General features: G+C 33.1%; 2 protein-coding genes across 2 annotated transcripts; one reads left to right on the plus strand and one right to left on the minus strand.

Moving 5' to 3' along the window:
- The first annotated feature begins 2,940 nt into the window (after positions 1 to 2,940).
- On the plus strand, positions 2,941 to 4,045 carry LOC108486197 (FCS-Like Zinc finger 13-like). The gene is made up of 2 exons (XM_017790090.2): positions 2,941 to 3,612; positions 3,736 to 4,045. Exons 1-2 carry the CDS (start codon positions 3,113 to 3,115, stop codon positions 3,896 to 3,898), a joined length of 663 nt encoding a protein of 220 aa, XP_017645579.1. The 5' UTR covers positions 2,941 to 3,112; the 3' UTR covers positions 3,899 to 4,045.
- Positions 4,046 to 4,173: 128 nt separating this feature from the next.
- LOC108486196 (oligouridylate-binding protein 1-like) lies at positions 4,174 to 10,401 on the minus strand. The gene is made up of 12 exons (XM_017790089.2): positions 10,041 to 10,401; positions 9,391 to 9,452; positions 9,102 to 9,204; positions 8,886 to 8,962; positions 8,747 to 8,808; positions 8,569 to 8,656; positions 8,336 to 8,411; positions 8,217 to 8,247; positions 8,006 to 8,125; positions 7,523 to 7,608; positions 6,954 to 7,127; positions 4,174 to 4,648 (listed from the first exon to the last, which is right to left on the minus strand). The coding sequence occupies exons 1-12, from the start codon at positions 10,122 to 10,124 to the stop codon at positions 4,358 to 4,360; spliced, it is 1,254 nt and encodes a 417-aa protein (XP_017645578.1). The 5' UTR covers positions 10,125 to 10,401; the 3' UTR covers positions 4,174 to 4,357.
- Between the last annotated feature and the right edge of the window lie 2,628 nt (positions 10,402 to 13,029).

Raw genomic sequence — 13,029 nt, forward strand, 5'->3', positions numbered from 1 at the left:
TTGTGTATGAATATAAGAGTTGGGATTGTGAAGTAAGCATGTCTTTGAGAAATTGTGCATATGAATTATTGTTTAGCTACTTGAATGCTATGCTTTGGTTGTGTGTATATTATGGCTCGAAACTTACTAAGCATAAATTGCTTACTCCGTTTCTTTGTTTCTCTGTTTATAGATTTTGCTCGTTAGCGATCGGATTCGGGATCATAGAAGTTGAAGTCAACCACACTATCAAAGCCCTTTTGGTACTCCTTTAGTTGAGTTTTGGATATGGCATGTATAGGACTACTCTCGGTTGTTTTAAGTACTTGTGATGTATATGTGTGCGGCCATGCGAAAATGGTTCGTAAAAGTGGAGTATGGAATTTGACCATATGTGGTTTGTAATTATATTTGGTTTCATGATGTGATTATGGTTTGGAATGAGAGAGTTGGTCACATGATCAGCCATTGGAATGGCTAAATATGATCATATGTTGGACCTAAGTATGACTAGACTATAGTTGGTCCATGGGAACTACAATATAGGTAAAGCCTACCTTAAAAACAGATGCTGCCAGCTGCAGTGACGTGGATGTGGAAAATCACCAAAATTTGTAGAAATGGTGTTAATTAGTGAATAAATTATGCGATCGAACCTTAACGAGTCTATTTTCATATGAAAGTAACGAAACGATCATATGAACAGTATACCGAGAGATATTAAAGTTCTCGTGAGACAGGGCCAGAACGGTTTCTGGGTCCCCTATCGTGACTTTGAAAATTTACCATAAATTATCCAGAATGAATTAGAAGTCATGCCTTATATGTGAAGATTCCTTTTTGAGTCTAGTTTCATTAGAAATAAACGGCATCAGTATTGAAACCCTGTACAGAGAGATATTCAAGTTGTAACGCGCGAAGGTCAGTGTAGTCGACCCCTGTAACATGGGTGACTTTAACTAATAAACTGTACCAATTGGCCCGACCAAAAATTCTAGAAATAAATCCATGGATGGATATATGAGTCTAAATTCAGGGAAAATTTACGGAATCAGTTTCCGAGTTGTGAAACTCGAGATACGTTTTTTAAGGCGACAGCGACGCAGTTTTCCAGCTTGCCTGGAAATGTCAAATTGGTCGGTGCCATAAGTGGTTTTGGCTTGTTAACCCCTCGTGTCCGACACCGGCAACGGTCTCGGGTTCGGGGTGTTACAGTATGACATTCATATCAACTTATTTGAGCATGACCATGCATTTCTAGTCTTACTCAATTAAGTGGCCCAAGATATTAATCCTATTATGTAGGAGGGACCTATTCTATATTGATCAACCATATCTCTCTATATAGATTGTGGTATATCCAACATCAGCCTTTATAGAACAACCAGTTACGGTGTACATTTGACTATATCAAAATATACAACTCACGATGTTGGGATAATGATGATCTCAAGTCTGAGAATCATATACATATTAATCACTATGAGTAATGTTGTGACAATTACATAATAATCCAAGAAACATACTCATGGCGAATTGGTCCAATATGTTGTTCTCTAACACACATATTCATGCATTGATTTTGACACTCCATATCAATGACAACTCTTTATCATCAATCAATTACATGTTAGTCTCAATGCATTATTGTTGTCCTAGTCAACAATAATACTAGACTAAGGATCTTTTAAGAACAATCATATTATTCTTGGACATTATTATAAAACAGTTTATTTATACACACGTAAAGAAAAACTGAAATAATAATGGAAACATCTTATATTAAAACATGATAAATAAAATATGTTATTACAACCATCTCATTATTGATCTTTGGGCATACTCTTACAAAAATTTCATATTATTAGTATTTTACGTAATTTGTATAACATTTAATAAATTGAGGTATCAAATTGTGCTTAAAAAAAGCTTAGGTACCAAATTATTAAAAAATGTCAAATTTAGGTATCAAATTGGGCCCAAAAAATTTAGATATCAAATTAAAAATTATAAATTTAAAAATCAAATATTATATTAAGTCATTTCCTTTTTTTTTTTTTTTTTTTGTTAAAACGCTTTTCTGTAAACGTATTTTTACCACTAGATAATTAAAATTTCAGCATACATCCCTAATTTTTCCCTCAGATATACTCTTAAATTTTCCGTAAGCAACATGTATGAAAAAATCTGCTTCATTATCAGTAACATTTAAAATAAGTTAAAATATTAATGAAGTGATCAAATTTTAAAATTTAATAGAGAAAATATTTATTTTAAAAGTTTGGAAACATTACGAACATTGAACACTGCACAAAAGAATGATTCGGAAAATAATTCCGATACTAATTTTTTTTAAAAAAAAAAGAAAATAATCAATATCTTCAACAATAATTGCAATGCAACATCACCCATAGATTTGCGCCACGTACCAGAAGTTAAACGGCGATGATGGAATGGGCGAAGAATCTTTTATTGTGGTAAGTGCAGGGGGGGCGCATGTGGGCCATAGCTTTCGAGATCACGTCTCAATCATTAGACAAACACATTATAAAAGATTGGTCCCACCTCAAAAGCGACTCTTTTCATAAAATCATTTTTACATAAAAACTTTTATTATAATTTGTCCCTTAACTATAACTCAATTTTCATATTTATCCTTGAATTTTATTGTATTTAAACTATCAATTTTATCTTAGTTTACAAAAAATAATATCATCTAATAAGAACATGACACGTGACATTTACTTATTAAATATCATATGCCTTTTGTATAAAATGAGACAATTGATAGTTTTAAAAAAGTTTAAGGAGTAATTTTAAATTAGAGTATAGTTTAAGGATGAATTTAAGAAAAAAGCCGACATAAAATAACATTAAAATTAAATAGTTGAAATTGGTAATTGCAAAGTAGCAATTATGAGTCATATAATAATAGTAATAATAATAATATAATTCCAAACTAAACCATGGGCTAAGTCAACCACCCACTCCACTCCACTCCTCCATAAATTTATAGTGGCTTTCTTAAACATTGGCTGCCTCTTGTGGAGGAGAGAGAGAGAGAGAGCGCTTCAAATATCTCTCCGAATTCTCCACCTCTTAACATAGATTTGATTTCTCTTTTAGTCAAGTTATGTCAGGGAAGAGACCACGTCCGATGATGGGGAAATTGTCTGAATTATTGGTTGCCGGCAAAAAACCCGTATTTTTGGATGCTGTTGTTACAAGCCCTAGGAGTCCACTAGATTTGAAGACACCATCACCTAGAAGTTCGAAGAGATATGATGTTGGTGGGGTTGGACTAGGGATTGCTGTTGCACTAGATAACAAGTGTAGTACCCATTCCTGCAGGCATACTATTTGTAGCTCAAATGTAATTGTTGTGAAATCTGGTGGGAAGAATTTAGAGATGGAAAGTTTGGAGGATTTTACGTATGTGACTACCCATGGATCTGGCAAGTCGTCTACAAAGGTGTATTATGATGGAGGTGAAGAAAGGAGAAAAAGTAACTGTGAAACCCCAGCTCCAGCACCAAGATTTGTGGAAGAGGTTGCTTACCCAACTTCAGATTTTCTCAGTTGTTGTCACCTATGCAGGAAAAAGCTGCATGGCCAAGACATTTACATGTATAGGTAAACACACACCCTTTTACCCCTTTTTTAATTACCCAATCTCTGCTTGCTTGTTTCCATATGGTAATTAATTACATGAGAGAAACTGATAATTCTGTTGTTAATGATATGTGTTGTTTTCAGAGGGGAAAAAGCGTTTTGCAGTTCAGAGTGTAGGTCAACTCAAATAATGATGGATGAGAGGAAAGAACAGTGCAGATCAGAAGTTTCAAGATCTGCAAGAGTCACAACCTCCTCTTATGAGTCTGGGGATATCTTCTTCTCAACTGGGATTCTTGCAATTTAGCTTCCAGTCCTCATATGGGGGTTCTTCCTGCGTATGTAATTATATCTATCGGAGAAATACCATATACCTTTATGAGGATTAAGAATAACTTTATTAAGAATAATAAAAACAGAAAGCTAAATGAGAAATATTGGGTTTGATAAGAAATGAACATCCTTTCGCAGTTTTCTTTTTTGAAGATAAAATGAGAGAAGATTCTGATGTTCATAATTATAAACTGAAAGCTAAATCCATGGTCTGTTGGTAGAGAGGTAGAAATATGAAGCTATCTCATATACGATAATGATCACAAAAGACATTAGTTAGCAAAGGAATTGTTTTAGTACACATACAAGTTGAAGGCATTCAGCAATCTTAACCGAAAAAAAAAAAAGGGTAAACAAGAGAAAAATGGAAAAACAGATTCATCCTATCAGTTCTCCAAATATGCTAAGCCAAAATAGATCCGGATCTCGCCATTTACTGATAGTACATAAGCTGCTGAGTTGTTGCAACGTTTTGGTATCCACCATCATAGATTGCTTGACCAGCTGCAGCCACACCCATTCCCATGGCCGCTTGCTTAAGGGCGTGCTGACCCTGTGGATGCATCATACTCATTACCTGTGCACCGCCATATTTACTCATTGCCATATGTCGTTCATAGGCAGCCAGATCAGCAGCTGAAAAACCAGGCATATGTGCAGCAGCCGGTGGAGGCAAAGGGGCAGAGCTTGTTCCTGGTGCAGTAGGCTTGCTACCCCATGAACACTGCACCATTTAAACATTTTGTAGGTCATGGCACTAAAAGATAATAGTTGGACTAGCCATAAATATAGAAAATTTACACATCCAGCAATAACACTGGTATGAATAATTCCATACTAGGATGAATGATGCTGATATGGACGCTTTTATTGCAATAGGAATTTTAGTTTTATTTATTATATTAGGTTTTATTAAGAGTTTTAGTTTTACTTATTTTTTCTATTATATTAGGTTTTTGTTTCTTCATAAACTTTAAGTTAGGAATTCTATTTTATGTCAATTAAGACTCTTTCCTTTGTTATTAACAGTCTATAAAAAGCTGCCAATATAAAATAAAGAGGCAAGCAATTATTCTATCAAAAAGAAACATTTTTTTGACAGCGGGTTCAGTCAAGGACGAACTTGCCTTTTGAGTAACCATAGGTCGAAGAAAGAATTCTTTCTCGTCTAGACCTACGACTAGATCTTACGCCGAGACGCATAACAACTTGGTATCCGAGCCAGCTGTCATGAGTGACAAAAAGACTTTGACAGCCAAGCTAGAGGCTTTCATGGAAATGGCTACAAGGCAACAAGCATTAGAGGAGCAGATGGCGATATTATCTCTTTCAGTCTAAAAGATAACGAAAGGAGATTCTAAGAAGAATAATGAATAACAGGGCAGCAGCGGAGGCAGGAAAAGGAATTTAGGCTTGCAACACGTGGGTGCATGGTGCCACGATACTCTAAGATGGAATTTCCCACTTATGATGGTGTTGGAGATCCTTTAGGCTGGTTGAAAAAATGCGAAAAATTTTTTGGCAATCAACGAACTAACGAAAAAGACAAAGTAAGCTTAGCATCATTCCATCTTTTAGGAGAGGCACAATTGTGGCTTGATCAAAGGGAAGAAGATGAGGCAAATCTTAATTGGGGGCGCTTCAAAGAGTGTTGTCATGTAAGGTTTGGGCCACCTATGAGTAATAACCCCTTGGGAGAACTTGCCAACTTGAAACAAACTGGGACTGTAAAGGAATATCAACGTCAATTGCAATCACTATTGGCTAGGACTACTAATCTTAAACCTCGATAAGAAGTAAACCCCTTTACTACCGAGTTGATCGAGGAACTTAGAATTGATATTGAGATGCAACAACAGGAAAACCTTAGTTGCAATAAATATGGCTTGAACATTGGAACGTAAACAAAACGTCTCTTCCAAACTGTTATCTCGAGCCATCCTGAATTGGCCAACTTCCCAAAACATTGGCAGCAATTCAATCATTCCAACAACTAAAAGCATTGCAAAGGGAAGGGACAAACAACAGAACCAACAGGGAACAATGGCAAAATAGATTCTTCTGCACTATTTATTAAGAGATTGACACAGACAAAAGTGGTGGAAAGAAGGACTTAAGGGCTATGTTATAATTGTGACGAGTCTTATTCCATGGGACACAAATGTAAAAAGTTATTTTGCATAGAAATATCATATGTTGAAGGCAAGCAAGATGATGATGAGTGATTTTGGATAAGTTCTGAAGTTTATTCTGAATTTGAGCTTGAGGACAAGCTCAACTCCGAGAAGGGAAGTAATGATATGGACGCTTTTATTGCAATAGGAATTTTAGTTTTATTTATTATATATCAGGTTTTATTAAGAGTTTTAATTTTACTTATTTTCTCTATTATATTAGGTTTTTGTTTCTTCATAAACTCTAAGTTAGGAATTCTATTTTATGTCAATTAGGACTCTTTCCTTCGTTATTTTGCATAGAAGTATCATATGTTGAAGGCAAGCAAGATGATGATGAGTGATTTTGGATAAGTTCTGAAGTTTATTCTGAATTTGAGCTTGAGGGCAAGCTCAACTCCGAGAAGGGAAGTAATGATATAGACGCTTTTATTGCAATAGGAATTTTAGTTTTATTTATTATATCAGGTTTTATTAAGAGTTTTAGTTTTACTTATTTTCTCTATTATATTAGGTTTTTGTTTCTTCATAAACTCTAAGTTAGAAATTCTATTTTATGTCAATTAGGACTCTTTCCTTCGTTATTAACAATCTATAAAAGGCTGCCAATATAAAATAAAAAGGCAAGCAATTATTCTATAAAAAAGAAAAGATATTTTGAGATGGGGTTCAGTTAAGGACGAATCTGCCTTTTAAGTAATCATAGGTCGAAGCAAGAATTCTTTCTCGTCTAGACGTCTAACTAGATCCTACGCCAAAACGCATAACAGATGCTTGGTAAGTCAAAATATAGGATGTGTCGTTGGCAACATCAAATATATCAATTAAATTATGGGGTCTTGGAAAGAGCAATACCTTAATTGGTTTACCGCACAGAATTCTAGCATTTCCCATCTGTATAGCTAAAGCTGCTTCAGTATGCAAACTGTATCTCACAAAACCAAAACCTTTATCTCGTTGCACGCGAACATCTTCAATAGTTCCTGCTCCAAGGGTATGGAAAAGCCTGTGGAGATCAACTGATGTAACCTGCAATTATTTATCAATGAGAACCACTACGATCATCCATCTACGAGAACCAAATACTGACATGTAAGGTTATTTTTATATTGCAAATAAAAAATTATTAAAAGTTGTCATTAACCCTATGAATTGATACTTCATCAGCAACTACAGTTTTACCACTCAATTCACTACCATGTGATGTGATGCTTATAAGGTTAGCATCTTGCTATTAGAAAACAGTACACCAGAAAATTTTGGGTTCATTCATTAACCATGCAGCAGGCGGGGAAACTTTGCTGTGGCAAAAGAATCTTAATTCAGTAGTAAGATTTGATGGACCAACCTCACTATTTGACTCAGTCAAAAGTTAGGATTAAGGGGAAAATAGACAAACTTTAGATTGGAAAAAAACTACTTACCTCTGGGGCAAGATTGCCCACATAAACCGTGGTATACTGAGGATTGTTCTCTGGAGCATCATCATTAGTCTTCTCTTGACCTTCTTCTGCAAGAAGCATAATGCTATATGAGCTCTACCAGAATCAAAATAACTATTTGCATGCCCTACTCCACGTAATTGTAGAACATTTAGACTAGAAAAGACTTAAAACAAGAACACTTAATAATGGCAGAACAAACATTTTATGGTTTAATACTACTCTTGATAGTTAAAGACAATATAATTAACACATCAAACATCCATATTGGCAGTGATGACTCCAACAAAGCCCAGAAACCAAAATGCGGAGACCATGTAGGATGAAATTATAGATGTAATGCATTCAAAATTTAGATAGAAACACCAATTGCTATTCCAGGAAAAGAAAATGAAGGGAAAGCTAAAATAACTGATACCAGATCTTAAGGACAAGAACTATTCCAAAACTGAAGGAAGGTCTTACCAGAGGTTCCATTTGTCGGCTCTACAACGCCTTTGGCATCCAAACCTGATTTGTCATCGTTGGAAGTGGCACCTTTTGCAGCACAGTTACAACGGATCTGTCTACTTCCAAGCCACTTCCCTACAATACGCCAAAACAGTATGATAGAAATTTGAAAAAGTCTTCTCAGAGTACAAAAGCCTGTATCTAATAAGAGCAATGTTTCACATACCATTTAAGTCATTAATTGCACTCTGGGCTTCCTGAAAAGAATAAAAAAAAAAAGAAAAGAATGATCGTGACATTATTAAAACACATTTGGAAAGAGGAGAAGAAGAGTGACCCAAGTACCTGCTGGTTCCTGAAAGAAACAAAACCAAAACCTCTCGAGCGGCCAGTTTTTTGATCCCACATAACCCTAGCATCCCTGCAACCACAAAAAATGAGGGGCATATTCGTCCTTCAGTGGACTGTCCTACTAGGTCAAGGTTGATAACCCCAAAATCCCTTTAAACCCACAATTTCAGCATTTCAAGATTGATAAGAGGTAATCTCAAGGTAAAATGGGGAGAATTAGCACTCACGAACAACTAGAGTACACAGAAAAGCATGCAAACAAAGTAGCATCTGTAACTTCAGGGCTGAGATCACCAACAAAAATGTTGTGATGACCTGAACGCCAAAGTGGAAATATCATTAGTTGTTGACGAAATACACAGATATGGTACAACTGGGTAGAACTCATGGTGCACATATACTAACCTGATGTATCCTCCCTCTGATTGCTAGCATATGCCCAATTAACTTTAATAGGTTGCCCAAATCTGCAAAGAATACCATATATTAAAAGTATAGGACAAGGGAAAAGGCCAAAACCATGTGGGTTCATCTTGTTACTTACAGATGCCTTCCATTTAGAGTAACAATAGCAAGGGCAGCTGATCTGCGATCAAAGTAGTCCACAAAACCATACGATGACTGCGTTAAAAGAAAATATAAGCCCATTCCATTAGCAATGATACAAGCACGAACCAAGAACCCCCAAAAATCCAATAACAAGTTGATGAAGCACGGATATCAAAAGAAAAATGGGAAAACAAGTGCATCAAAAGATGACCTTATCTTTTTTAATAAGTTTGCATCCTTCAATGGGACCAGTACTCAGAAAGACTTCTTGCAGAAGGGGTTCCGTGACGTGGGGGTGAATATTTCCCACGTATCTGCAATTTAAGATTAGGTAAATGATAAAAATAACAATGAAATGGGACATAAACAGAAAAATTAAGACTAAGACTCTTCACTAAATATACATGCAAAAGATATTATGAATTATGAGCATAGCTCAAATAAAAAGACTCAAAGACCAAATGTGAACTTTTTTAAACAGTGAACTAAGCAAAACTCACACGCTGCGGCAAGTAGCTGCATCAAAGCCAGGAGGAAGATTCCCACTCAAGATAGGTTCTATCTGCAAAACATAAATTAAAAAAATTTAAAGATACAAAAAAAAAAAAAAAGAAAAGAAGGATTTCTTCCCTGTGCTGGACTGGGACACTCTCGCAACGGTCAATATGACTAACACTAGAAACAAATGCCTAAAGGAGATACCTAAGCTTAAACTTAAAAGTAACAAAATACAAAACAAAAAAAGAAAAAAGGATCATATTTACATAATTAAGCTGCTACCTGCCCTTTTTTTTTTCCCGTTAAAACAGTCCCTAATTGTTGTCATCATGACCCACATCAGAAGACAAAGCTAATGAGCCATTTCTTACACAAAAATGATAACATTATCTCCCAAGAAAAGAACAATTTTTTTCAATCAAATTTTTGTCGTATAATTTCAACAGAAAACAGAAAATTCTCAGGCTAAAATCCCCAAAGATTTCACTGAGTAATACTAGCAAGCAAACAAATTGGCAGACGACATATATGAATTAAAACAAACCCAAGTCGAATAAGAAAGAAACAAACTTCATAATAGAAACTGAAACCCTCAATTTTGATATAAAAACAAAATTAATAGAGGGAGAAATACAGAGAAGTAAAAAAGAACCTGAGGACCACTCATGAGACTGGGATTGTGGTACAAAGCCTGTTGCATCAGAGCATGTTGCTGCTTTAGCCTTTGCTGCTGCATCTTCTTTCAGTTTAGTTAAAAATTTGAAGATTCTGAGAAAATCTATAGGGTTAGGATTTCTGGAGAAATCGAAAAAGAAGATGAGGATGAGGACAAAAACGGAAACTAAACCAAATTAAACCCAAAAAAGAAAAAAATTCAAAAAAATTCAAAAGAAAAAAAAAGAAAAAAAAGGGGTAAAATCCCTCGAAAGGGAACACTAGATTATTATGAGTTGAAACTGGAAAGGAAAAGATAAAATGAAGAGTGAGCAAAAAGACGAAGCTCCCATGATTTTATAGTACTTTTTTCTGTGTATAGAAAGGGTAAAATATCAAAACTATGTATAAATTTTGGTTAAATATGCAATTTTAGCCAGGAATTTTGATTTAGTGCAATTATACCCATAAAATTTGATTGTGATTTAAATCTATATACGAAGCTTTGATGTTGATTCAATTGTACACATCAATTTATTTTTATATTGAGTTAGTATTACTATTTGTGTATGCAACATTTTATCTTGCTAATGATAGTAATGGTTTGTAAAAATTAAATCAATATATAAATTTACACATGCAAAACATTAAACATTCAACCAAACTTCATATGTATTTTTTAGACTTTATCCCTGAATAAAATGCTAAAACTTTTATATGAGTTTATAAATAATATGCTCCAAGTTTATATTTTTTATATTTTAGATTTAGTCTTTCTATTTTTATTTCTTTAAATTTAGTCCTATTTTTCATATTTTAAAATTCAAATCCAATCCTTACTACCCTTAGAATCCTTCTATCAAATTTTTGTTGACGTAAGATTTTAAAATTAAAAAATACTCATTTAGTAATCATATAACAAAATTAATGTTATAATAAACTTAAATTTAGTAGAAAGTTTTATCTATGTCAATAATTGAACTTGTAATTTAAAATTTAAAATTAGAGGATTAATTTTTTAAAAATAGACTAAATTGTAAATGAGAAAAGAGTACAGGGATCTATATTTTAACCGTAAAAAAAATATCTGGGTTTCTTTTTGGTTATGATCGGATGTAATCGAGAGTACTAAAGACAGCACAGATATTTTTCCAAATGAGCAATTAGATGAGCAGAGAGATTTTGAGCAAATGTTTTCAGTTGGATGTGGTGGGGACCACATGAATCTGCCCGCCTAATCAGTATTGAGATTAAATTAGCGGTTTTAGACTTGGGAAAATTAATTTTTTTTTATATGTCCTCTTAAGAAAAAGTAAAAAAAAAAAAAAATCAATTAATTTTCACTATTAACTAATATAATTAATTAAGTTCTTTTGTTGATGGTCTTTACCTATGATCATGATAATACTTAAAATAATTTGACAAATTAATTAACGGTAACATGTGATAACTTTTGATTTAATCTAATATTTTTCATAAAAATTAAAAATTGATAAAAAATCATAAACATTATAAAATTAATGTTAGTAATTATTAAAATTTTATTAAAATATTAAAATTAATATAAACTTATTAAAATTATAAAATTAATAAAAATTATTTAAAATATTTAAATTTAAAACATATTAGAATTTTTAAAATAATAAAATGTAAAAATTATTTAAAAAATATTAAAATTGATATAAACTTATAAAATTATAAAAATTGAACTAGACCGGTTGGCCCTAGAAGTGAGCATGGGTTGGGCCACTCGACCCGGCCTGAAGGTCTGCCCGAAATGTGGAAGGTTTGAACAAAAATATAGGCCCGAAAAATGGGTTTGGACAAAAAAAATAAAGCCCGTTTAAAAAACAGGCCGGGCCTCAAGTAAGGTACTTTTTGCCAAGGCCCAGCACGACCCAGCCCAAATTCACTAAATGACAAAAAAAATCTAATTTTTAATATTATTTTCTTGTTATTTTCTCCCTATTTTGCTACCATTTTACTATTATGTTGCTACTATTTTTTAGTTATTGTTTGGATATTGTATAAAACTTATTTATTGTTAATTTTATTATTATTTTAAAGACATTTGTTAATTTTATTATTATTTTAGAGACATTTGCTTGTTAAGTTGCATCGATCTTAGTGTTATTTAAGTATACATATTTTTTAAAATTTATTTCCAATTTGTTGGAAAATATTTATTTTGATGCTTTTAGTATTTTCGATGTATTATATATATATATATATTAAAATTATATAAAAAATAATATAAAAATTAATATGGGGCTGGCCGGGTCGGGTCCGGGTTTTAGCATTTTTATCCAGGTCAGGCTTGGGCAAAATTTTAGACCTATTTTTTAGGCTGGGTTGGGCTTGGGCCTAGCAAACGGGCCTGATTTTTTAGTCGAGCTCGGCCCGACCCAGCCCATGCTCACCTCTAATTGGCCCGAAATCGGCAAAGGTACCGGTCCGACAAAACCTATTGGACCGATTGACCTAGGAATCAAGTGGTTGAACAATTTTTTTTTTTTGGCTTAAGGTTGCAAAAAATCCTTAAACTTTAAAAAAGTAATTAAGTCACTACCTTTTTTTTTTTGCACTCATTTGAGTACTTGAACTTTCAAAATGTATCATAAAGGCCCTCAAACCTTTTCAAAAAAAGCAATTAATCCCCTACTCTTTTTTTTGCACTCAATTGGGTACTTGAACTTTCAAAATACATCAAAAAGACTCTCAAACTTTTTCAAAAAAAAGCAATTAAACCCCGCTTTTATTAAAACTTATAAAAATTAAAATCAATAAAAGCTATAAATATTATTAAATTTTAATAAAATTTTCAAATATTAAAATTTTATTTAAAATTAGAAAAAAATAAAAATCGTAAAAAATATATAAAAATTGTAAAATTTTATAAAAAATTAAAAATTAAAAATATATAGAAATATAAAAATTATAAAAATTTTATAAATTCATAAGAACATGTAAATGAATATAAATTTCAG

The sequence above is a fragment of the Gossypium arboreum genome, chromosome 6 (genome assembly GCF_025698485.1).
Source record: "Gossypium arboreum isolate Shixiya-1 chromosome 6, ASM2569848v2, whole genome shotgun sequence".
Classification (NCBI taxonomy): Eukaryota; Viridiplantae; Streptophyta; class Magnoliopsida; order Malvales; family Malvaceae; genus Gossypium; species Gossypium arboreum.